At 38.8% G+C, this 27,928-nt stretch overlaps 1 protein-coding gene across 13 annotated transcripts; it reads right to left on the reverse strand.

The window, feature by feature from the left end:
• Positions 1-129: 129 nt before the first annotated feature.
• rab3ip (RAB3A interacting protein (rabin3)) lies at positions 130-27,928 on the reverse strand. Of its 13 annotated transcripts, none has more exons than XM_079623709.1 (12): positions 27,688-27,925; positions 13,806-14,076; positions 12,163-12,340; positions 10,982-11,077; positions 8,616-8,693; positions 7,743-7,928; positions 6,289-6,417; positions 5,405-5,517; positions 4,260-4,277; positions 3,974-4,073; positions 1,490-1,559; positions 130-626 (listed from the first exon to the last, which is right to left on the reverse strand). In XM_079623709.1, the coding sequence occupies exons 2-12, from the start codon at positions 14,066-14,068 to the stop codon at positions 547-549; spliced, it is 1,311 nt and encodes a 436-aa protein (XP_079479835.1). In that variant the 5' UTR covers positions 14,069-14,076; positions 27,688-27,925; the 3' UTR covers positions 130-546. The 13 variants fall into 13 exon arrangements, with proteins under 13 accessions (XP_079479835.1, XP_079479836.1, XP_079479834.1 ...); XM_079623705.1 differs by having other exon boundaries at positions 131-626; positions 7,725-7,928; positions 27,688-27,928; XM_079623707.1 differs by having other exon boundaries at positions 413-629; positions 27,688-27,928.

A 27,928-nucleotide genomic window follows, 5' to 3' on the forward strand; every position in this document is an offset into this window, starting at 1 on the left:
CACATTCAAGTGTTATTGGAAAAATAATGCATTTAGGTAGAATAAAATGGTATTTTTTGTTTAAAAGCAGACGGTCTGTTCTTTCTTTTGATATATTGCATTTTCACTTTATAAAAAATAAAAGTGTTTATACTCCTCTGGAGGTGCAGAACTTTATTCAGGCTTCCAGAAAGGCACTAAAATCAAAATGAAGGAGGCTAGATGAGACTCATGAGGAAATACACAGGTCTGAGAGGATACAAACAGAACATTCCAGATACACAAACACAACAGCACACAGCAAGCTATAGCACTGAACATTTCAATCTAAGAGAGGTTGAGACACGTTTATTTGAATGCGTTTCATCCTTCATTGTAAAGATTCTTCAGAGAGAACACAACCTCCAGCTACAGTTCATGCTTTAGTGTCTTCTCGTCCTTCTGCTTCAATAAATATGATGAGGTGTGGTGGTCCCTGTGAAGCCACCCTGACAGGTACAACTCCATCATGTCAAGGAGTGGCCAGGTTAAGACAATGACGTTCCCAAGACTGTTATGGCAGTCTGTTCACAGTTCGTCTTTGTAATAGCCCAACTTGGCGTTGGACATCTCCTTCCGTAGCAGCATGACCTCCCAGAACATCTGCTCTGCTTGGAAAAACACAGCATTATGTCAATTTTAGAGGGGAAACCTTCATAAGAACAAACATCTGCTTATGCATGTTTACTTTTATCACGCTTGTGTTTACATGAACCCTAATAATCTGATTATAATTGGACTAGCAGCACAGTCGGAATAAAAAAGTCACATGTAACCATGTCAACCGGAATGAATTGGCAAAATCCGATTTAAATGATACTTTCACTCAATTAAAATGGAAAATAAGTTATTTTTACTGGAGTAATATTTTGTTATGGTCTCTGTACTTTTACACAAGTACTTTATGTGTGTAATTCATCCCATATCAGTGACACCAGTGACCTACTACTTCTGGCGAGATTCTGAAGTCTGCATACGACGGACACTTTACATACGACGGACACTTTACTATCCCATGAGGCCACGGGAGGGGATTTATGAATGGAGGTGAAGCGATGCAACTGACACTGGTAGGTCACATGATAATGACAACATGGTGACACATTCACACTATATAGAACATACTTACACAGTTGACCCTGATCCGTACCTCAATTTCGCAATATTACAAATGTCATATATTTTTATATATTTTTTAAATACTCGATTTTTGAATAAAGCTTTTAGCGAAATATATTTTGGTAAAGAATTTGTGCATATTCATGTTCAGATTAATATATAATAATTTCATACTGTAACACCATCAATCTTTTTACAATTAAAACTAAAACAGATACATACAGTATATGAACCATATTAAATCCATGCAGAAAACAGCATCAAACTTAGATGCTGATCTGTAGCTTTGAACGATCGAAGTCTATAAGATAAATGATTATATATTATATATTATTATAAATTATTAGCTTACCATCTTGTTGTTTGACTAGTCCTTGGAGGATGTAACGGATGTAGGTGAAGAAGTTGCAGACAGACGTAATCTGAGGTAGGTAGAGAAGATAAGTGTCATTCACATTCAAACCTCAGTACTACACATGAAAACAGTGCAATGATAACATTCAACGTATAAAAACTAAACACTAAAATGCTGACGTGGCCTATCATATTTAACCCAAAAATCCAAAGAAAGAAAAAAGCACATGCAGAAAGACAATCAAACCTAACAGCACTAAAGAGCATTGTGATATCAGATGTATGGAATTCAGTTTATGCTGATTTTAATCAAGTTTTATTATGGTATAACAGCCGGCTTAATTTTCTTCATAGATATCTATTATTTTTCAGATTTATGAAAGATATCCTTATATATTTATTTAATTATTTAGATACAAGTGTGAAATATCTTTACTATAGCTAGTTTTCCATCCACCTATTTTTATTCGCATTTTGGGATATCGTATAAAAAAACCCCGCTGAAATGCCAAGATGCGTATAAATTCTAAAAATGCACGTAATAAATATGTACCGTATTTTCCGGACTATAAGTCACACTTTTTTTTTCATAGTTTGGCTGGTCCTGCGACTTCTAGTCCGGTGCGACTAATATATACAAATTAATTCATACTGTCTGTTCTTGGTCTTGGATTTTGTTAAATAAATGACTAAATAAATGCGACTTATAGTCCAGTGCGACTTGTACATGTTTTTTTTCCTCTTCATGACGCATTTTTTGACTGATGCGACTTATAGTCTGGAAAATACGGTATGCGCTCAACTGAGTCCAGAATTTTTTTTTTATCTGATAAGAAAACATGCACATAAACTACGATGGAAACACATTTACAAAAAATAAATGAATACAAGAAACAATAAATTCCTTGATGCGGATACAAAAAGACGTGACTTGGAACGCAGTGGAACGGGATAACTGGACTAACCAGTGGACCGAACACGTTGCAGAGCATCTGAAATGCTCTTTTGGTCGTTCTGAAATGCCTGAGCAAAGTCTGTCGTCAAAAGTGGTTCTGTTTAATTCCCTCCAAGAACTCTCTTACACAACTGTGTTACCAAACAGCAGGCGTCCACCTCCGAAAGCAAGTTAACATCAACACGTGTTAATAGAGTTTGGTCTGTGCGCTGAGAGGAGTAGGTACGAAAATGATTATATTGCCTCATGACTTCTACCAGATCAACTTCCATTTTTCTTAGTGATATTTACATCAGTTTACCAGGAAGTAGCGATTTTGTTCTCTTCGACTCACTGGATGCAGGGCCGGATTAACCATTAGGGCAACTGGGCAATTGCCCAGGGGCCCAGGACATCTAAGGGGCCCTGGGTACCGTCAAATATTATGTCAAATATTAGGATTAAAATGTCTCCACGATCTGCTTTTGAAGAAATATCGTAGGATCGTGCATTCTATCAGTTTGCAGTTCTGGCGCCTCCGTCTCAACATACTGTACAGCATGACGTATATTCACATGAAATGCAGAGGAACGGGACACTGTAGTTCATAAAAATTAATTATTTGCATGTGCTTTAAAGCCTTGCCGGTTAAACATGTCATTCGCTGCTGATGTGCTTTTCTAACGGGCGCTTTTCTGTGCGCAACAACGTTAACGTTACACCCGCCGACGCGCACATGCACTAAAAGCCTGTCAAACAGCGCCTGTTACTGGACTAAGTTATCTTTCGAGTCTTATTGCTCTAATACTGTCAAATACACACAAGGTTTACATAAACAAAGTTGGTTATGTCTAAAGTGAAAGAACAGTAGAAAAAAAAAAGAAAAAAAATCTGCTTGTCAAATGTGTGCATAGACTCGTCGCGGGCAGATCTTAAAGAGACAGTAGCCCTAATAGTAAACATGCTCATCCTTAAAGGGATAGTTACCCAAAAATAAAAATGATGTCATTATTTACTCACTCACTCTAATGTTGTTCCATACATGTATTAATTTCTTTCTTGTGCTGAACACAAAATAAGATATTTTGAGGAGTGTGGCTAACCGGGCGGTTGCTGGTTCCCATTGACCATAGTAGGAAAAAAACTACAAGTCATTGTGCCCAGGGGCCTCTGAACTCTTAATCCGGGCCTGACTGGATGGAAACAGTACTTTATTCGCAACTGTTATATGCAATATTCCAATTTTGCGCACAGATTAAATTCGCAACTTTGGATGGAAAATGCAGTACCAGCACAATCAACACTAGAAGGATTTGACTAATAATGTTTGTTAATTGAGCCTAATCATTCACTCCTGACAATTCACAAGCATATAGCAAGCCAAATTAATTTACAATATTTATCAAGACTGGATGGGGAAGCGAACATCCATATGTCACTAAACAAAGATGTTGTGAAGCCTATCCACATTTGTTTAACGCAAGACTGTGCGCGGCCATTTGTAAATAGAATGTGTATCGAACAACAAGCCAAAACTGTAATACTCACCCGATAGCGGCAGAACGGAGACACGTAATAATAGCTGCTGGAATCGCCAAACTTGATTCTGTGCTTGCAGGTTTTGGTTTGACCACACAGGGCACATTTCCTACACAGCGGGAAAGAGAATGAAAGCAATTAGAAATATATTAAACCACAAACTTGATGGGCATCTGAGGAGGGATTGACGACTATCAGGGAGAATAACTAAATGAAGCACAACTCCCTGAAACACAGACACAGGGCGGCACGGGCCAAATCAGGGGGACCGAGGGTCTAATCACGATTCACTTACACGAGAGTCTGTGCCATCCTGCCACAGGAAGAGCCCATCAGAATAAGAACAAAACCAACAAAAGAACACAAATACAGAATAAGAACAAATACAGAAAAAAAGAATGCCGAATGAAAGTCATGCAGACAGACAAGAGATAAAAATAACAAATTGGATCTGACAAACTTTAGATACATATCTAATAATAACCTTTTGATTAAATGTAAATTAATGTATAACGGAAAGTGTATATTTTACATGTTAGTCTTTTGTTTTTGTTTTTTTACATTTGAATAATAATTAACTAAATGTACACACATGATACTGTTTGTTCCAGAAGCCATTTTACTCGAATATACATAACACAATAGGGAAGAAAACACTATTGTAACTTCTATTTCATGCCGACATTAAGGTGACGTTGTTGAAGTGTAATTACACAAATGTGTGCTGAGTAATATTAAAGGGTAACTCTCGCCAAACTTGAACCTAGGCTTTTTTTTTTAATCTACCCGAGTCAAACATTCGTGTAAAAGCATAATTAGAAAGGAAACGCCACTTTTAAAGCACACTGTTTCCGGTGGCTGGAATTTTGTCAGTCAAAAGTAGTCGATCTCCAAATGCAAAGTGAGTCGTACATTTTTTTCATTTTTAGTAAACTTTGTGTACACAAACAATGTTCTCAATGCTCAAGTTCATGTGTAGAGCCCCTGGTGATACTTCGAGCAAAATTTCATGTTGTGTCGAGCCTCCTTAGTGTTTTAAAAATAGCAATTTTGATGCTATCATAGAAGTGCCCCGTGCACTCCCATTCAAAAGGCATTTTGACCGAAACCGAAAATACGGTCAATCTTAAAAGTGGCGTTTCCTTTCTAATTATGCTTTTACACGAATGTTTGACTCGGGTAGATTAACAAAAAAGCCTAGGTTCAAGTTTGGCGAGAGTTACCCTTTAACTAACTACATGTACTTACTATAGGATTAAGTGTAGAGTTTAGTTTATGCAAAATTTGGTTTATGCAAATGCATTTGATGCCATTGTCACATTCATTGTTTATTTGCAGGATACATGGCTCATATTATGAGTGATATGGATCTCTAAAACGACTTCCTCCACAGAGTAATGGAGCGCCGGTCCTCGTGTCGGTGAAGTGGGCGACACTCACTTGGGTCCTCCACACTCGACGGCAGACGCTTTGACCACCGGCAGCGGCTGGAATCCCACCGGCTCCACACTCAGTGTGTTCTGCTCCACCGCCTCCAGGATCGCCGATCCAAGCTGCGGATCACACAAACTACCCATCAGCCACGCACAGGTCAACGTGCCGGCGAGCTTTAGCATATCATTATAGCGAACAAGCAGTGGAGTTTTTTACAAGGAGATTTACAGGCTGTTAATATTTCTGTATCACTGTGTTGTGTTTGTTTCTTTTTTATGTTTAGAAGATAACTGAGCCTTTAAATCTCCTTTGTAGATGCTTTACAAGACATAACTAGTCTTACTTCCATTTTAATTAACTACCTGAATTAACCACATTTACTTAAAATTTCTAAGTGATCTTATGAATCACTGACAACTCCCAAATAACTGGTTTGTAAACAATGCTATACTTAATTTAGAAACTATAAATTGATCATTAATAAAGTATGACAATACAATTATTAAATACATTATAGATATGCTTTTAAATCAAGAATAAAGCATTTATAGCTGTATTTATAAACTGCTTATTAATGTCTATTAATGCTTTATAAATTATGAATGAACTGTATACTAATGCTTAATTAATAGTGTGCCGTTATTATAAAGTGTTACCGTGTTGTGTAGCAATTCATGAGTAGGTTCAACCACCAGAGAGCAGCTGAAGATCTCAGTTATTAGCCCAGATTCTCAACTATTAGCTGAGCTGCCACATTTGTTTAGTTCATTACAGCTAATCATTTACAAAATGTCCATAAAATACTAACAGGACTAATGTCCATCAAATATTAACAGTAAAAGGAGGAGCTCATACGCAAGTCTTACAGAAGGAGGACAGCAGAAGCATACCTCGCTTTTAGAAAACGTCAAACATGGGTAGATGTCTTCTCTGTAAATGCGCTCGAGAAAAGAGCAGCTTCTTTCCAGGTTCGGCTCCTCTTTCCATGCTTTGAACTCTGTGAAGAGCAGTGAATCCACCTAACAAATGGCAAAAACACACATATACTATTTAATATCCACCATTATAACAACTTGTATAGTCCATTTCAGAACGCTGGTTGAGGGGAAGATGATCAGTGAACTTTGAAGTAAGTTTCAGACGGTACCTTACACAGCTATAGTATATTGTGTAGCTTCAGTTATGCATCATTATATCGAAAATGATGCCAGTATGTAATATTTAAATACCTTCCACAGAACAAAGTAAGACATACAGAGGTACGTTTCCCAATGCACTGTTAGTCAACAATGAACGCAAGTTCTGTAACCGATTTGGTGTTTCCTCAACCTGTGTTCACAACATAAAACAGTCTGCCCTCCGTAAACTATCTAATGACCTGATGCACTCTGTCGATCCAGGGAATTGTGCTGTTCTAGTTTTCCTTGATCTTACCACAACATTTGACACTACAGAGCATGGAATTAGAGCATCCAATTTAGTAGAAAGTTGTTCTGTAGAAATGGGAAATGACTCTTCTTCTGCTGCTCTCAATGTTTGTGGAGTTCCTCAAGGCTCCGTTCTAAGTCCCATCTTGTTTTACCTATATGTGTTAGTTTCTATTTATCTTCCTTTGAAGGTCACCCAAAGTTCACCCAAACATTATGGCAGTGAATGGTAACTTAGATGTTTGAAGCCCAAAAAAGTGCATCCATCCATCATAAAAGTAATCCATACGGTAAAAGTAAAGTCCATACGGCTCCAGGGTTTAATAAAGGCCTTCTGAAGCAAAGCGATGCGCTTTTGTTAGAAAATTATCCATATTTATAACTTTATAAACCGTAATCACTGGCTTCCGGAGTTCCAGCCCAAGAGTGAACTTGAACGCATGACGTATTGACGAACGCAAAAGCACAGAGGATAGGGCGAAACAAAACACCGGTCATGAACTTGAAGTCTATAAAGAGAAATTTTAAAGAGAAATTCTACAGCTGGCACCACCGTCTGTAGAAATTAGTGGCATCGGTGCTACTGCTCTCAAATGTTAGTTTGGAGCCCTGCATATGAAAAATGTTGTTTGAAATGTGCTAAAGAAATAAATGTGAATGACTGAATGTAATCAAACGATTCATTCATAAATTGGATAGAATGTTTGGTTTAGTGTGCAGTCAGAAAGGACATCGGAAATATTCTCATAAGATTCATCTACAGTACATACCTCGAAAGATAAAAATACATGTTGATGCTTGTGATTAATGAGACATTATGTTTGACACGGAACAAACCCCAGGGGTTTATGGGAAATGTCTCTGGATACTCACACAAACGTACACAAGCAGATACAAACCTCTTTACACTCACGTACAATGGGCTGCGTTACCGCAACCTCCTGCTGGCTGCCCATCATGGCGCTGCTCGTGCTCTTGTTGCGACCGTGGCCTTTCTTAAAGGGGGCTTTGGGTCCGGGGGGCATTTCCCTGCAGGGGGATGTGGGAGAGGTTGACAGGACCAGAGTCTTCAGAGCAGCCACCTCAGCCTGCAGAACGTCGATCTGAACCCAGGAGAAAGAGAAGGACTTGTCAGATCACAAACTTAAGAGGGGTTTAAGTTCAGGTATTTACTAAATATCACATCTCACAATACATAATAAATGTGTGTGTACTGTGTATAATTATTTTGTATATATAAATACACACACATGCATGTATATATTTAAGAAAAATTTGTTATTTATATATAAATCTATATACAGTATATACATGCAAATATTTCTTAAATATACAAGCATGTGTGTGTATTTATATATACAAAATACTTATATTTGAAAACGGTCTCCCGTGTAAACAACAAAACGTCACATGCACATGCGTATTACGTGTTCAGTCTATAGTGTTTCATCGCCATCTAATGGCCTGGCAGCAGAACACAGCGTTTTTAGGTGTTTCCGCGGATCCGTGTGAATGGGGATTGTTTTGACAATTGTGTTGTCTGTACATGGAAAACTCAAAGGAAAAATTTCTCAGTTAAGCATATTATTGTCATGTAAATGTACCCCAAGTTCAGTCATACTGCGAGACATTTCTTGTGACCAATTTGACCAGTTTAGTGAGATGTTGAGTAGCTTCGTTTCTTCTGAGCTCACTGTATTCTCTCATTTAGCTCACTGATTTGCACTTTTTGTAGAAAGTGCTGTCTTGACATTAAGCCATAACAAAAGAGACATGTCAGCATAACTCACCTTTCCCAGCGCCTCCTTCAGCTGTTTCTCCGCACAAGCCTGCTTCAGGTTTGCCTCGTGCACCATCTTATGAGCCTCCTGTTGAGTATGTCACAGATCAGATCCAACTCAAACTCGTCTGTAAAAAACTCTAACACAACAGACCAGATCAGAGGCACCTCGCAGCGCTAGAGGACGAGGACACTCAAGGACTTTGACTAGCAGAAAACAAACAAAGGAAAACAGAAAGACATGAAAAAGGAAAAGTATGAAAAATGCAAAACAGAGGAGAGGAAGTGAGACTTCAGAGCGGGTTACCTAATCACTCAGCACATCTGTATTCATATGGTATAAAGACCTACATACTGTAGGCATGTCATATGTTGACCCTGTCCACATAATTACATGAGTTAAAGTGTGTAATAAATCATTCGATTCGATACAAATGGAAATATGAAGCAAATTAATTTGGAAATATATAGTGAACGGTTCGGTACGTAACTCGGTTCTGGGGTCCTGGTTCGATACGAGATTGGTACAATAGGAAAAATAGTCACACTTTAGTTTAGGGGTCAAATTCTTACTATAAACTACCGATAAACTATGACTTTTGCCTCAATAAACCCCTAATTACGGCTTATTAGTTAGTAAGGTTGTTAAGTTTAGGTGTTGGGTTTAAGGGATATAGATTATGGTCATGCAGGATAAGGCATTAATATGTACTATTAAAAAAGTACTAATAAACAGCCTATATCCTAGTAATATGCATGCTAATAAGCTACTAGTTCATAGTGAGAATTGGACCCTAAACTAAAGAGTTACCGGAAAAGCAACAACTCCACAATGCTAGGTTTAGGAGAGTAGTGCAAATGACAGTGTGTCAAAGTGTACTCCTTTGTCAGTGAGCGCAGAAAAACGCACTTGACGCTGCGCAATATCTAGAGGACTTGTTTTCAAGCGCACACGCGCTGTTCTACTTCTGCCTTTTCCTGTCGTGGTGGTTAACAAACAGCGTTGCATTAACATCCTCGTACATTTATGATAAAAAAACATGTTTATAATTGAGTTTGTTTATTCACTGGAATGGAACGTCAAATGGAACTCAACTGTGCTCATATAACTCTGAATGACGTAACGGTTTGTTCGGTTGGACTTTAGTTTTATTTTATAAACAGCTAAAGCAATGTGAAGTAGTCGTCTAACATCTACCATACTCCAGTTTTAAGGGCACCCTAAAAGCAAATGATGCAATAAAACATGTTGCAATAGTTTCACCAAGATAACAATCTTAATGTCAATTTCTGGGTTTGCCACGAAAGCTTGTCAAGAGCTGAATACTGATGAAAGATTTGATGTGAACTGCTTTACAACCCTGATAGCACACACACGTCACAGAGGCGTATTCAATGGGTGCGTTTTTAAGGATGATGTAATTTATGGGGCGCTTGCTATACTAGTCTTTTAAAAGTTCCCTGTCTGGAGATGATGTTTATGACTTATTTTAAGATGTTTATCACTACACAAATATGGCACCTTTGGCCTTAGTTGGTGACACTTTATGTTCAGCAATATTATTGAACTGACTGAGCTGACACTATAGGATGAGAACTAAACTGAGGTGAACAATGACATCACTGTTTTCTCCAGAGCGGCTTTATAGCTGAATTTAATTGATTTCATATTTGATGATCTTTACACAGTTATTGAATGGAACTGAACCAACACTGAATTGATTTCAGCTGAACAATGACACTATTGTCTTTTTAGAGCCGCTTTACAGCAGAATTGAACTCTGTTTGTATCATTGAATCATTTTCCTGTACCAATACCAGTAAAAAAATGTGGGGTTAGTAAGAACAATTTGAAAGAAATGTATACGTTCAGTCAGCAAAGATGCATTAAATTGATCAAAAGTGATGTTTTTAACAACTGTTTTTAACATTGATAATAAAGGTTTTTTGAGCAGCAAATCAGCATTTTAGAATGATTTCTGAAGGATCTTCTATTAACAGAAACTTTTGAAGGGTAGTGTATATTTCGTGATATATAGTATAACTGATTCTAACTATGAATTGTTAAATAGGTGTCTATTATACCTAATATAGGCATTTATTTATTTTTAAAAAAGTGTGGAAAACATTATTTTATTCTTACTGTTTTACTTTATACATTAAATAAGTAAAATATACACACTTTACAAATCGTGCAATATATATAGCATATAGTGTGGACAAAGTCTGATACACAGATGTGCCGTCAATAAGTGTTTTAGGTCTGTCTTGAATCATTTGAGTTGAGCCATCATAGTGCTGAATGTTCACAGTAACTCCAGACGATCAAGTGCTCACAGACACACACAGATCTGCTTCGTCATTTGGCAAACAAACCTCAAAAAGGCTAGCAGTGAGTTCCTCCAGCTCCTGCCCCAGCTGGTCTCTCACTTTAGAAAGCCTCTCACACTCCTCGTCTTTTAACTTAAGATCCTTCAGACACATGCAATGACATGAACAGAACACAAAAATGATAAACAGAACAGAAAAACAGGGAATGTAGGGCTCATTCTCTCACTTAGCCCATGGCATCAATGTAAAAGGGTGGATGATTCAGCACACACACACGCTACAGTTTTCTTTACAAAACAAAAACAAAAAAATATATATTTTTGAGCAAATTTTTACTGTGATTAACATATGTAACTGAAATTATAAAAAATCTTATTTGTTAATTGAAATCAGTGGCGGGCCGTGCATTTCACACCTAGGTCCAAAATGTATTGGTATGCTGAAGCATTAAGATTTCCTTTCACTGGAACTAAGGGGCCAAGTCCTACCCCTGAAAAACAACCCCAGACCATAATCCCCCCTCCACAAAACTTTACACTTGGCACAATGCAGTCAGGCAAGTACTGTTCTCCTGGCAACCGCCAAACCTAGACTCATCCATCGGATTGCCAGACAGGGAAGCGTGATTCGTCACTCCAGAGAACACATCTCCACTGCTCTAGAGTCCAGTTGTGGCGGGCTTTACACCAATGCATCCGACGCTTTGCATTGCATTTGGTGATGTAAGGCTTGGATGCAGCTGCTCAGCCATGGAAACCCATTCCATGAAGCTCTCTAGTCTACGCTCTGTTCTTGAGCTAATCTGAAGACCACACAAAGTTTGGAGGTCTGTAGCTTCTGACTCAGCAGAAAGTTGGCGACTTCTGCGCACTGTGAACCTCAGCATGCGCTGACCCCGCTATGTGATTTTACGTGGCCTAACACTTCGTGGCTGAGTTGCTGTTGTTCCCAATGCTTTCACTTTGTTATAATACCACTAACAGTTGACTGTGGAATACTTAGTTTGCATGCCTAGGTGCTTTATTTTATACAACTGTGGCCATGGAAGTGATTTGTACACCTGAATTCAAAGATTTGGAGCGGTGTCCCAATACTTTTGGCAATATAGTTTATCTCTTCAGAGTATGAAAAATTGGTCATTTGTAGGTCATTTTGCATAACGCATCTGCTAAATGAATAAACGTAAGTGTAGATCAGGGAGTGTGAATGACGTTTAAGTGTCTCACCCGTTGTGCTTTGGTGAGCTCCTCCTTTAGCTTCTCGTAGCCTTTCTCTCTGACCTCCATAAATGACGGACTTCTGAGACGGGACAGGCTGTCTGTGCTCAGGCCCAGAATCTCCTCTCCATCAGCCAACAGGACGTTGCCATCCACCACATCCACAGTGCCTGCAGGATCATTTCCACTGTGGAGACAAATTTGGTTTCAAAACTTTGCATACGGAAAATAGCGGAATACACAGAGTGAGTTTCTGCGGGAAAGGTACATGATCCAAGCTGACCGAAACATGAACATGCTTTATATATACTGTATAAGCGCTTCAAACAAAAGCATAAGCGTTTACTGCGTTTCGCCCTGTCGTGCTTTGACAGATGCGTGTGCCGTTTAATTACGTTGACACACGTTTCCAACATTTTCAGTTGGTTTTATGACTGCAAGTCATTATCTTCAAATGCTATTGTTATTTTTTAACCTTTAATAATAATAATACCAGCTGACAGGGCTCTATACGTTTACAGCATTAGGTGAGTTTTTTTTGGCTCGAGGTCATGGTGCAAAGGACCCTAGGTTGAAATGACTCCGAACCATCCCTTTAAAGTCGCCATGAAATGGAAGTTGTGATTTTGTTTTGTTCCCTTGTGATACTGAAACATCTTCTCAAACAAGAAAAAATGTGTGGCAGGACTTTGTCCATGGGGTTCATTGGATGGTTTGTTATTGTTGTGATGTCATGAAAGTGACAGGTTGTCCCGCCCTCACCTCAGTAAACACATCATCAGAGATGTCACTGCAAGAGGGAGGTTATTTTAATTAAAGATTACAAGGGCACATGAATAAAAAAAAGGATGTGCACAGATAAATCACATTTATAATAAATATTGCAATATTCCATTAAAAATAATAATTCTCCATTTTGGTTGTGCATGCATGCATAAAACATTCAGGTACATACAACATTTTTGGATACTTCAGCTTGTGATTATACGCTTTTGATGGCATCTCCTCAAAGTAAAACAAAATACTTATTTTTGATACTATTTTTGGCTTTTGATAAATGTAGTGGGACAGGAAACAGAACTGGGACACAGTGGAGAAGGATTCAAATCTGCATTACTGTATTTCAAAATGACGATAACTTGGTCTGCGGATGCAAGCACCAATATCAAGGGTTATTATAATTTGTCATTTTTAATTTAGTTATTATTGCCATTTTAAAGTTATAGCTTTCATTCTTTTCTTGTTCTGTAGTTTCCATGTATTCAGTTTATCTGTAAATTAAGTATTTAAGAATTTTATACAAGTTGAATAGTTAAAAAGATTATAAGTTATAAAATTACTGTCATTATTTACTCCCCCTCATGTCGTTACAAACCTGTTTGACGTTCTTTCTTTTGTGCAACAGTCGTACAGGTTTGGAATGACAGTAAATTATGACAGAATTGTAATTTTTGGGTGAACTGTCTCATTAACTGAGATTATCTAAATACGTTTAATGTTCTTAAATTTAACAGCATAGCCAAAATGTTTGTACACATAAATGCAAGGCTGGGCAAACATACTGTATATAAAAAACTTAAGTTGCAGAGGAAATTAACTGACTGGAGCTTCTGTTGTAGACTGTTCGGTTCTGCCCCATGTTTAAGTCTTACCTGCCATTGAGGGCGTCCTCTGTGCCCAGGTGTCGGGGGGCCGAATACACGGGCTGGGTGGGCAGCTGGTCGGCTCGGAGAGCGTTGGCTGCGTTCTGGCCGGAGGACAGCGAGTGTGTGCGGTACAGTGTGGTAGGGGGAGCGTTGTGCTTTGGTGGGCTCGGGTCGATAACGCCATGAAGATCTGGGGTGGTGGGTGACGCCAGGTTCACCTCATGGAAACCTTCGAGCGGTTCACTGGCCATAGCCACAAATATCTTCATACAATACTCTGTAAAACATCAGGAGAGGACAGGTAGTTCAATTACTAGACCACATAAAAGCAAAATCCAATGTCTATGACCAAAACCATCTCATTAGGATTCGTAAAATTGCATATTTGTAAAAAAAAACTGGCTAGTCTGTGCAAGTAGCCAACCAGCCCTAAAAACATTTTTAATGTCAAAAGTTGAACCTGTGAACTAATATGAATGTAAACAAAGGTTAACGATTGCTGTAAAAATATATTTCTCATCGTTAGTTAATGCATTAACTAATGTTAACAAAAGACCTTATTGTACAGTGTTACCAATAAAATGGTGTTCAATATACGCTGGCCAAAGCTTTACAGTATGACATGAACATTAGCATAATTTACATAAGGAATATCACACAAGTAGCGTGCTGATATACAGCCATATCGCATGGCTACTCATGTGATATTGCGTTTACAACAGTTTGACAGCACAGTTAACAGAGTAAATAAATGAGAAACAACAAAGGAGTGTCTTTAAAAAACCTCTTTTGTTTAAAAACTCTCAAGTTGACAGTTTAACATTTGGGCCCAAGCCTCTGTTACTAATTCTAAAACATTAGAACTAGCAACGAAGGAATGTTGAGTCGCTTCATTTAAGCGTATAAAACGGTTAGTTCCAGTCCTTGATTCTGATTGGTCAATAGCTGTGTTTTATCTTTGACCGCTTCACCCAACGGTTCTATGTATCACTGCGCAACACCCTTAGCAACCACCCATAGCAACATAAACATATGCTTTTTTTTCTTATTTGGGGAAAAACTTAAGAATTAAAAGGCTAAAAAAAAGTACATTTTTTATTTACTAGGTGGCATGACAGTAGATGAGTGGTTTGAGAAACAATTTGAAGAGACTTCAAAAAAATATGAACCATCATGCTCTAGTGCTAAAATATGACATTGATACATTCGAGAAGACTCGTAATGAAAAAATACTGTGCAGTGAAATGCTTTGATTTTAAACAAATCACCAAGACGGAACTCAACGCACTTCTCCGGAACCGTCAGAAGCTCCAAAGGTGAAAAATATGGCATCAGCAGTTATGTAGCGTTGCGTGCAGGACTGAACCGATTTTTGACTGTTACAAGAGAGCCTATGGGTGTGAACTACCTCGCAACAATGTTGCCGAGGATTTGTAAAGCAGCAGGCACCTCCAAGATTTACACAAATGGTGCAGAGACTGTCCCATGCAGGTCTCGAATCGAGGGAAATTATGTCTGTGAGTGGACATGAATGTGAAAGTTCGCTACAGAGTTACTGGAGGCCAAACTTAAATCAGAGAAAGCAGTGGAGTGACATTCCTGCTGCAACAGGAAACACGGCTGAGCCTCAACTAAAAAGAACCGCGTCGAATATCACCATAGTGGAGCCAATTGAAATGAGACGCGTCATATTTATTGCATGCATAATAAACGGAAATGTTCAAATAAATGTAAATATACAACAATATTCTAGAAGCTAAATTAATCATATTTTATTAATACGATCAATTAAAATAGATTAAAGACCTATCAAAATATGTGCCCTTGTGTTTTTATTTTGTTTTATCTATTTTAGAATTAAACTATTGACAACAAAACCACATTGCAATAAAGGTTTATTTATAAGTGCAGAGGGAAAATAACAGAATAAACAGAAAACAAATGAGAGATAAGCTGTATTTGTGTTAGGGGTCGACTGATATGTGATTTTCAGGGCCGATGCCGATACCGATTATTACAGATAAAGTAGACCGATAACCGATATTTTGAACCGATATATAGCCTATGTCTGGTGTAAAAATGTAGGTTAATGTCAAAATTAAGAAAAACAAAGGGTTTTAACAAATACTTTATTTAAATGATTTTAAACTTATCTTTAAATCTGATAACTGTTAATAATAACATTATTATTGTTATTAATAATAATAACTTAAAAAGTGTAGGGAGCACCCAGCAGCATTCTGTAAACATTTTGTAAAACTTAAAGACTCTATTTTAATAGTTAAATTAAATTTTAGTCATCAAAAAGCATTTCTAATAATTGAAATCATCAAACTTATTCAATTTATTTTACTTATAAAAATTAAACCCTAAGCCCTTTGAAAAACCGAACTTTTATTTTGACGGGTTGCCGTGGAGATCTTTGAGTTTCTGCGTGTTTATGATATGACGATAATTTTGTCAGCTGAAGCATTAAAAAGCTCATGAAGTGACTAAGCGGCTCTGGAGATGATGTTTGCATTAATGTCCTCGTATAAAGATGCGGCTGAGGCTGAAAACAGCGCAAGCGTCACGTGTGCTCCAGTGTGTGTGTGTGTTAAATTAAATCACGCGTCTGCGCCATTCATTTAGAGACACGCAGGATTCATATTTAAATACTCTTTTTGCGGTTTGAAATTCGATTTGATTCGTACTGTCCTGCTTTTTATTAATTCATCAAGAAGTTGACACATTCCGTGACATTCGGCTTTATACAGTAAATTTCGTTTTTATGACTGGATTCCGCAATTTCGTCCATGTTTTCTACATCGCGGAAATCACAGGTCCCTATTATATTGAGGTATTTTGCAACTTCAGTGTAGTGATTTATTGCTACTTCAGCGAAATCTGCTGCTGCCTTGAGAGACAACTGATGCGTGATCAGTGAAGCTGCTCCAGTCCGCAAGTGCTTTCGGTGTGAGTGCAACACTTTCAGTGCCTTCAGCTTTCCACGTTGATTGGCCGGACTCGTGACTCCCAACAAATCAGATGGGCGGGGACATTGGTCTAGTCCATAGATGGGGCGGCAGTGGTTCAGTGGTTCATGTAGGTTGTCTACAAACCGAAAGGTTGGTGGTTCAATCCCTGGTTCCACTTGACCAAGTGCCGAGGTGTCCATGAGCAAGACACCTAACCCCAGCTGCTCCCGACGAGCTGGATGGCTCCTTGTATGGCTGACACCGCCGTCGGTGTGTGAATGGGTGAATGTGAGGCAATATGTAAAGCGCTTTGGTGGCCATTGGGTCTGTAAAAGCGCTATATAAATGCAGTCCATTTACCATTTTTACCATTTAGATCGTATATAAAATGGTCACAGCGACCCCATAGGTTTCAACGGAGAAAAGTGAAGCCCATTAGAAGCACTCACTTCCTGATGGCTGGGCGAACTGCGCAGACTCAAACTTAGCTTGACGACGTTGATGTGACGTGAGCCTGTCTGACAGCTGTAGGTCTTCTAGTAGCTGTGCCGAGAGAAATCTGAATCATTCCCTTCCGAATCTCGCAGAGACGGAGAGCGTTAGCATTAGCTGTCCATGAGCTAGCAGCAGGAGCAACTTTATCACTCTCTATGGGCTTCTTCCTTGACTTTATGTCTCCACGTCTCTCTGATTGCTTGCGAGCTTCTCCGCCGGTCTATACGGTAATTTCTGGACTGTGCGACAGAGAGTCGAGTGGTTATGACGCAATCGTTAGCCTATTTTTACAAAAACTGCTTCTATGGGGCCATAACGTAAGTTACAATGTAATGGAGCCTTTTATACATTGTCGTGTTTCTTTATAAATAAACAATGGACAGATGGAGTCTTTGGACGCCTCAGATGTAAAGTTATGCGCTGTCAAAGTGACGCCAAAATGAATGAGAGTCAATGGAATGCTAACAACATGGGGGTCTGCTAATCAATGGCGGCCCCCGGGGAAGCTTCGGTTTCTGGCTGATGGAATACCCGCTTGGTCTAGTCTGAGCCTTGGTCACCACAGAGTGCTGAGTTCCAACAGAGGTGGATATAGCGCACTCCGTCAGAGCCAAATATAGCGCATTTCAAAATGTAATTATTTTATCGGCAAATCGGTTTTGAAAATGGCCGATACCGATAACCATAAAAATGCGTAATATCGGCGCCGATAATCGGTCGACCCCTAATTTGTGTGAGGAAAATCACATCTTAGTATTATGTTATATATGTCACATTTTAGTATTATGAGAGAGAGAGAGATCAATTAAGCGAGTGCATTACCTGCATATAGCTAATATTATGATATTTATACAAAATCATTTTGCTCGTCCGCCATGACACTCTTTGTAAGAGAAATGCTGCAAGCGGAGTGATACAAACAGTGAAACGTTCCCGTGGTGATACATTCAGAATATCACATGGCTGGAAAAGGCTCTCGGCCAATCAGAATCGAGAACCAGAACAAACTGTTGTACAAATAAGAGATAATAAACCACGGCTGATTCCTGATATATTTTCAACTACAGACACACAAAACAAGAATACAAGCTACAGATGAATGAATGAACGGTCAGTCAATTCCTGAAATAACAGAAGAATTGTGAGGATTATTACAATAAACATTCACAATTAAAGGAGCCTTTTTCACCCAAAAATTCTGTCATCATTTACTCACCCTCACATCGATCCAAACCCATAAGACTTTCGAACATATTTCGAAACCCAACGACGATATTGTTAATGTCCCTTCATTGAAAATCCATTCCACCAAAAAGTTCATAAAGACGTTGCAATCGTAATCCGTATGAATCGAGCGCTTTAATCAAAGTCTTCTGAAGAGACACGATCGCTTTGAATTTAATTTAGGAGTTTATTTATTGATATACACTGATCAACACATACACAGAGCACATCAAATATAGTAAGTGGAAGTCAACATGCTTGCGTAAAACAAACATTAATTTATCATATTTGATGTGCTCTTGTGTATGTGTGTCACCAATGTTTGTTTATATAGAATAATAAATGCCTAAATTAAATTCTGAAGCATCAAAGGTTTGGTGCAATCAACTTTCAATAGAGGGATAGAAATTCTCAGATTTCATTAAAATATCGTCATTTGTGTTTCGAAGTTGAGCGAAAGTCTTACTGGTTTGAAATGACAGGAGGGTGAGTAAATGACGACAGGATTTTCATTTGGTTGAACTATCCTATCCTTTTCATTACATAATGCAACTGTAAGCAGCAATGACTCCAGACTGAACACAGACGTGTTACTACTTTAATGTTTGATAGTACCAGAGAATATGTTGATGTGGTTATGAATTATACAAAAAGTTAGTAAAAGTCACATTATAAGCTACACAACCATGACACACAGTTAAGAATCCTACTGATTTAGGGTACGTTTACACAACAACAATATGCTTAAAATGGAGACGTTTTTCCTTTCCGCGTGCAGACGACACCATTGTCAAAACGATCCCCATTCACACGGATCCGTGAAAACGACTAAACACGCTGTATTCTGCTGCAGGCCACTAGATGGCGATGAAACACTTGACTGAACATGTAATACACGTGCATGACGTTTTGTTGTTTACACGGAGACCGTTTTCAATAACTTGCACTTTGAAACCCGTTTTCAAAACTTTGCGTTTTCAGGCACCCAAAATGCCGTTGTCGTGTCGTTTAAACGAACGGCCAAAACGCATAAAAAGTTTTACGTTTTTAGTTGCAAACGGTGTTGTGTAAAGTAAACATCCCCGTAGTAAAGAAAACACGCTTATATCTCAGCTTCTTTTAGATTCCGGACATTCATCAGCCAACTTCATGAGGTTCATTCTGGGACGCTTTTAAACTGTATTTAATGAGGAATGTGTGTGATGGACACGTCATGATGCTTCACCTGGAAAGATCAGTAAGCTGGAAAGTTGTGTAAGATCATAAGAAACATCAATTCAGTCCAGTGTGTCAAAAGGCTTTGTTGATCAGTATACAACATGAATGAATACACATTCTGTGGAGAAGGCATATATCTAGGCATTGGTGCGTGTGTTGCTCGTGAACGCTGTAATAAACCGAACAGATATCTGATAGGCTAGAGTTGCTCTTCATTAAATATTGAGTCCTGCTGCTGCTGGAAGCGCTCCAGCTTATCTACACTAGCTCTTACTTTCACCAGTGGAAAAACAAACAAAAAATCGCTAGCTATCTGGAGCACGCGTGTTTATACGAGTGGATCATTTTTCGCTCCAAGTACAAGTATGGCCATGAGTACTTAAGACGTGACAGCAGCAACCGATCATACAAACACAAACATTATGTGACTTTTTACCATTTTATTTACCATTACTTTGCAGTAGAGTGGTGCAGTTATGACGTCAGAACCCGGAAGATTCGAGATCCTTTCAGATTTTCCTATGCAGTTTTATAATGGCGGTTTTGCGATTTATGAGTCAAATAAAGCCTGTGGTTAACAACATAACTTGGCTAGGCCTACACTTTGTTTGTTTTTCTACAACGTAAATAACACACTTATAGCGAAAACGCGCATTTTCAAAAGGTTATGTTAACTTTTTACAAAGCATATGTTTTTAATAAGTAACTAGATAAGACAGCTTGGGGTGTGAGTGCGTGCAAAACATCAAAGTATCATCAAGTTATGTTTACCACCACTTTATTTTACTCATAAATGACTCATTATAAAACGCCATAGGAGAATCTGGAAGGAACCAGCGGTGAAACCGACTTCTGGGTTCTGACATCATACCTGCACCACTCTATTGCATTCGGACTTTGACCGAAACATGTTTTCTAGTATTGTGCCCTTAAAACACCCAGGAAACACCCTGGGCAACATCAGCACACATTATCATTCTGGAATGACTTTAGATTGATAAGAGCAACACAAACTTTGAACACTTATTTTATTCAACAGAAAACAAATCGATTCAGAAAATAAAAACTGTTCTGATTAGTCTGTTGTGTATGAATCTGAATGTCAATCAATCAGGGAAGCTATAAAGGTGAGCTGAGCCAATAACTTTCACTAAAGTAACCTGAGCTCGTTTGATCCAGTACAGACATCATGTGTAATTGTCACACTTATAATAATAAATGACATTATTATGTTGTTTAAAAGAAAACATTAGCCTATTGCTGCTCATCAATAAAAAATTATTATTATTATTTTTTCATTTATGCCAAGAAATTTTTTCGAAATCACTCTTTAGTTTACTTCCTTGTGTTTGTTGTGCTATTGCGCTCGTTGTTTCGATTTCTAAGCGAGTGCTTTAGTCCACAGAGGAATTACGCTCGTCACATCTATTGCAAATGTGACCTCTTATCCGTCCACATGAAATTCATACTACACAACTATGTGTGCTTTCGACCCAAAACATTACTCAACAAATGTTTACATGACAACGATATGCTTTAAACAGAGGAGTTTTTCCTCAACTAAAAGAACTAAAAACGCTATTCTGCTGCCAGGCCATTAGATGGCGATGAAACACTATAGACTGAACATGTAATACACATGTGCATGACGTCATCGTCTTCAGAGATATACGTTTTAATTGTTTACACGGAGACCGTTTTCAAAATCTTCCACTTTGAAACCCGTTTCCAAAACTTTGCGTTGTCAGGCAAGCATAAAAAAGTTTTACGTTTTTTTTTTTTTTGAAAACGGTCCCTCAGTTTTTATGTATCGGACCGTAAAATGTTAGGACCAGTTATGAAGAAAGAATTTAGATCGTTCTTTTAAGACTAGTCTAAGCAGTTTATGCAACCAGCCACAGGTTATAAATGGTAGAGGTATTAGTAAGGCCAGCAGGGGGCGCTCACCCTGTGGTCTGTGTGGGTTTCTTAGTCCTAACACCCCAGTGTAGTGACGGGGACACTATACTGCCAAAAGAGCGCCGTCCTTCGGATGAGACGTTAAACTGGGGTCCTGACTCTCTGTGGACATAAAAAAATCAGAAAAATGTCTTTCGAAAGAGTAGGGGTGTAACCCCGGCATCCTGGCCAAAATTTGCCCATTGGCCTCTGTCCATCATGGCCTCCTAATCATCCCCATATACTGATTGGCTTCATCACTGTATCCTCTCCACAAATAAGCTGGTGTGTGGTGGGCGTTCTGGCGCAATATGGCTGCCGTCACATCATCCAAGTGGATGCTGCACATTGGTGGTGGTTAAGGAGATTCCCCCCCTTCTATATAAAGCGCTTTGAGGTCTCAGAAAAAGCGCTATATAAATTTAACGAGTTATTAATTATTATTATTATAAATCATGCAAACAGTGTCTGTTTCACATCCATCTTTTGTGATTTGATTTTCGTTCTAATCTGTAACGTTAACATTGACAACTGAGGGCCCTATTTTAAGGAAATAGTAACGCGCCATCAATATGCCTGAACCATAGACTGTAAAAAAATATGGACGTAGTGTCCGTGACGTCACCCGTAGGTTTCTGAAGAGCATTTTTGAAGCCTAAAGTGGGCGGAGCCGGGCGGAGCCATCTTGGCCTCGCGTCACCGCTCGTCACTCCCGGATAACAAAATATGGGCAAAGAGGCGGAGCTGAGGAGTCTGGCTATCTGAAATCACGCGACGTTATGGAGTTAGCTAAGCTCAGGCTTGGGAGCTAATGCTATATGCTACTCACAGTACCAAGTCTGCGACTGCACAGGGGCTCGCGCTAAAGTGATTAAAAGATTAAAATCAGAATGCCAATTAAAAGGTCCTGTTTTTGCCCTTTGAAATATTCTAATAATTAAAAGACATTGCTACAAGTGAGACTGTGTATCGTGATTCTGTACAGCTATTCTGCTAGTTGAAAATGTATTATGCAGTAACTTTACAATATTACTCTGAGAGTGTGTGTGACCGTGATTATGTGCATATTTTTTACAGTCTATGGTCCGTCAGCGCGGCATCGCTCGTCAAGTTCGTAGAGAGCTTTATTATTCAGTCCATTTTAAATTCTGATTTTGGCCGCATCTCAATTTTCAAATGGGTCAAAACATAGATATATTACCTATGAAGTTCAAGAGATCCGCACTCATTCAAGGATGTGCATTTATTGCATGGACGGAGAAAGCACCGACACCTGCAGGATTTCATCTGTACATAAGCATGTTATAATCTGTTCCAGAGCAACGGCACCGCAGAACGAGTGTAGCCTTTATATCTATAGACGTTTCTAAATCTGAAAACTCCAAAAAGCAAAGAAATTGTCAGACATCCATTAGTGCATGCCATGTTCACAGAGGAAAACAACTGGAATACAGCGCTGGTTGTTCTCTCGAATGACACTCGACGACAACGACGGAATCCAAAGCCGTGGGCGAAGTAATGGGTGTATTAAATTATATGAAATAATCCCGAAAAAAGCACAAACACGGCAGAGATGGCAAGTTCGGCAGCTGGAATTTGCTGCGGTGAAGTGACGGCTAACCGGCTAACCATTTACATCAGCGGGAATCCACCTGTCACTCAAAAGTGGACACACCCTTAATTTTGCGGAACTTTAAATATTAATCAACTAAACAGGTGAATAAAAAAATTCACCCCCCTCACAGTTGTTATGAAGGGCAAAATTAGCTGTATAGACCAAAGCCACACAGAGAACCACGCTGTAAACATGTTTTTTTCTGCTGTAAAGTTGGGCATTTTAACATGCGGGAGATACAGATTTGACTCCCTTCTGCAGCCAGCCTCAAGCGGCCAGTCGATGAATTGCCGTTTAATTCACTTCCGTGTTGGTTTCAAGAGAGAGACAGGGAGGTTGCCGCTTGGCCTGAACACACCTCGTTTTCAGACCAGCATGCCAATGGGCGCAAATGCATTTGCTAGCCTATTTAAACAACGTGGTGCAGGACGTGAAAATGATAACTGCGTTGTGCTGAAACTAGCAAAAAACACTTGCATTGCCCTGTGTGTGTGAAACATACTCAGCTGTTTTGGTCTAAGATGGCAACATAGGATGCAGACAGAGTACAGGCTGTATTGTCACGGGGCGGCATTAGTTCATCTTCTTGAGTAACCAGAGTCATATGAACACACTCACCAACATCCAACAGCACAATAGAGGAGAGCATCCCTCCAGGAGACAGACACACAGACAGACTAAACTACTGTTGACTGTGTGTCTGACGGTGTGCAGCTCACTACTGTTTACGTAGCTCAATGTTGGTCATTGTGGTTCGTCTTGAGGAGATCCTTCACTAAGAGGTCAAACGGACAATTGTTTCCTACTGGATAATAAAACGTGGGGGAAAGAATCCCACAGAGTTAAAGAGGGACCAGGAACTGTAGTTTCACGTAGGGCTGCATGATACATGGTTTTAGCATCGATATCGCAATGATAAAAATACTGTTAGACCTACATGAAAACCCTTAAAAGCACTGATTATTTCTAGTATCTTTGTTCTGTTGTATTTATTTATTTGTGCTATTGCTTGTAGTTTAATTATTTGTTCTTTTTTCATTAATGACAATTCACTTGTATTTAAAGGCAGGGTAGGTGATGTTTTCCAGAATTATTTTGTTGTTGTTGTTGTTATGCTGGTTGAAAGTTTCTTCACATCCTGATAGCAATCACTAAGTTAAGTGGTCTAAATGTATATAAATATCAGGTCCGAATGCTACGATACGATGTCCTACCTGCCTGTCAACGTATGTATTTTCATACCTCTGCAATCTCACGTCATCAGCTCATTTCATGGCACTAAAGTCTGACGTCTTCAATTTGTGATCGGTTGGTGAGATCGGGCCTATTTTAGTGACTCAAAATCAAGTCATGGAATGTGATCATCGGCCGATCAATCGTTTTTACTCCTTTCAATGGCCCAAATTTTGGCACATCCCTAGAGTTTACTAAGAGACACATCCTCACGTTTATATAAAAACAAAAGCAAGAATCAACAGAACGGAATGGACACATTAATAAAAGTTGGACTTCTTTTAAAAACAGCATGACACCATGACCTAAAACCATCAAATGTGTACATGTAGCAGCAGTGCTTTAAATGTTAATAAGTTAATAATGATAACAAGCCTGTATTTATCATGGTGATTTGTACAGATTTTTTTGGTACAAAGTCGGTACTTTAAAAAAAATGTGACGATACCAGCATTTCCTTCTAGCATTTTGACTGTTGAATGGATTCTTAAACACCTCTGATTGGCCATTGCGTTCACGCACTCAACATGTGATTGGCTGCAATAATCAAAGCTTCAAAAACATGTCTTCACCGAGCGCTTGCACAGATACACACAGAATGTTTGAAATCAGGAGTCTATCAGCGGATCCTTAATGTATCCAGATAGATAGACGCTAGGGGTGTGCGATATTACGATTTTTGATCGTGGACGATTAAAATGTCTCCACGATCTGCTTTTGAAGAAATATCGTAGGATCGTGCATTTTATCAGTTTGCATTTCTGGCGCCTCCGTCTCAAAATGCTGTACAGCGCGACGTATATCCACATGAAATGCAGAGGAACGGGACACTGTAGTTCATAAAAAATTATTATTTGCATGTGCTTTAAAGCCTTGCCGGTTAAACATGTCATTCGCTGCTGATGCGCTGTTCTAACGGGCGCTTTTCTGAAACACCCGAGGCGCACATGCACTAAAAGCCTGTCTAACAGCGTCTGATTACTGGGCTAAGTTATCTTTCGAGTCTTATTGCGCTAATACTGTCAAATACACACAAGGTTTACATAAACAAAGTTGGTTATGTCTAAAGTGAAAGAACAATAGAACAAATTAAGAAAAAATCTGCTTGTCAAATGCGTGTTGACTCGTTGCGCGCAGATCTTAAAGGGACAGTTACCCAAAAATTAAAATTCTGTCATTATTTACTCACTCTCTAATGTTGTTCCAAACCTGTATTAATTTATTTCTTGTGCTGAACACAAAAGAAGATATTTTGAGGAGTGTGGCTAACCGGGCAGTTGCTGGTCCCCATTGACTACCATAGTGGGAAAAAACTATTATGGAAGTCTCTGGGGTACATCCACTGTTTGGTTACCCACATTCTTCCAAATAACTTATTTTCAACAGAAGAGGGAGACTTAGTCGGGTTTAAAACGGCTTGAGAGAATTTAAATCTTTGGAGAACTATGCTTGTTAATAAAACAACAAAATACAAAGAGCATCTCACTCACTCTTGACTGAGAACTTTAATAGTAGCTTTAATAAGAATCCATGTAAAATGTATACAGTGAAGTCGATGTTGTGTTTTTTTTCTTCATAATTGTTCATTTAATTACTTTCTTCAATGCTGTTAAATACACCTGTAGCTGAAAAAATAAAGCACTGTTTATTTAATTTGTATATTAAGTTGTGTATGTGTATCTATCTTTGTTCTTAATTTTTAATAACAAAGAAAATGACAAAGATTTTTTATCTTTGCCACTTTGGCCTAAATGTCTGCCATTCTTTTTTATTTTATATTTTGTTACCTAAGGCTTTGTTTTTAAAATAGGGACATTTGTTTGGCTGTGATGCTCAGTCACTTGCAAAATAGTAAAACCAACATGAAAAGGAATCGTGATAAAATCGTTAATCGTGATTTTCCTGAAAAAAATTGTGATATGATATTTTTACCATATCGCCCACCCCTAATAGACGCCTGCTTTCAAACACTCCCGTGTGTATCTGTGCAAGGTACTGAATGGGTACAGAAGTCAGTACTTTTGACAACACTACCCAAAGCATAACTCACTTCTGGTGAAGAACTACCTCCAAACGAGCAAAGTGAACATCCTTGACTGGCCTGCACAAAGCCCAGACTTAAATCCAGTAGAAAATCTGAGGTACACACTGAAGACCAGAGTCTATGCCAGGAGACCAACAAATCTGGAGGAGCTTGAGAGATTTGCCAAGGAGGAATGGACTGCGACTCCTCAGGACTGACACGAACGACTAAAGGCAGTTATCAAGCAAAAGGGATACACTATTGACTATTACATAGACAGCGAAATAGTTTCGGCCCAGATCCCAGATCCGGCCCGTATGGAAGCCATGTGTACGAGATCTGGGCCAACTCAATGGTGCTGTCAGGGTCACATAAGAGGGCTAATAATTTTGACTTGTAGACTTTTTTATTTGTGGTTATAATGTTGTTTCTATTTGTATTATAAACACTCCAAGTTTCCTAAAATAACTATTATGTTTAGTGTTGCTGTGTTGAATGCTGTGTTGAAGAAAAAAAAAAAACTCTGTTAATCAGCATTTGGGAATCATTTGAATAAAAATATAATAGTTCATAGGGGGCTAATAATTTTGTCTTCAACTGTACATTAGTTTAGTCTTCTATGTGAGTTGATGACACTATAACGCTGGTTATAGTAGGTGCACAATGACTCCACTGTCACCAGCACATGGATCAGGTATCCCGCCTGACCTGAAGCCATTCAAACCGCACAAACTATTTACTACATAGGGCTCATTGTTTTAAGACAGGACGAGGTGAGGGGCTGGAGCTCAGTACACTACAGTATAGAAGCAAGTATGCTGCATACACACTGTCATTAAGGTTATATTAAGCTTTCAGAGCGAGATGGACCAGAAGTGCTGGATGCAGAAACAAGTCAAAATTATTATTATGTACACACACCTGCTATCTTAATGTGCGCGTGCAAGGAGAGGTCATGTTATTATATTTATGCTTTCAACAAACCCTGAGTAAGACATTGTAATTCAAGCACTGTCTTCTCAACACCGTGTCATGATATGAACCCCTTATGAATAATGCATAATGCATCATCAAAGCCTCATTAACACAATGACATAATACGTTGGATTTGGCGTTGCTGCAATACATAAAAGCAAGAATGGATGTTAAAAGCGCAAGATGGCTGTCTAATGTAAGTACACTCACATGTCCTGAAGGGATTGTGTGTCTGTCATGTATCCCGCTCCTCCAAGAAAATACACGGATATAATTAATATCAATACATGAACGCTTGCACGATCACACAGTTCGCGCTTTTCCTCTCATAACGCATGTCTTTCTCGTGATAAACTAGTCCTCGGTTAAAGACAGTAACCAGGGCCAGACAAAGACACAACAGAGCCACCGGCTGCCACCATCCCGCTTCATGATTGTGCTGCTGTTCTGT

Source organism: Phoxinus phoxinus (assembly GCF_949152265.1).
Source record: "Phoxinus phoxinus genome assembly, chromosome: 9".
Classification (NCBI taxonomy): Eukaryota; Metazoa; Chordata; class Actinopteri; order Cypriniformes; family Leuciscidae; genus Phoxinus; species Phoxinus phoxinus.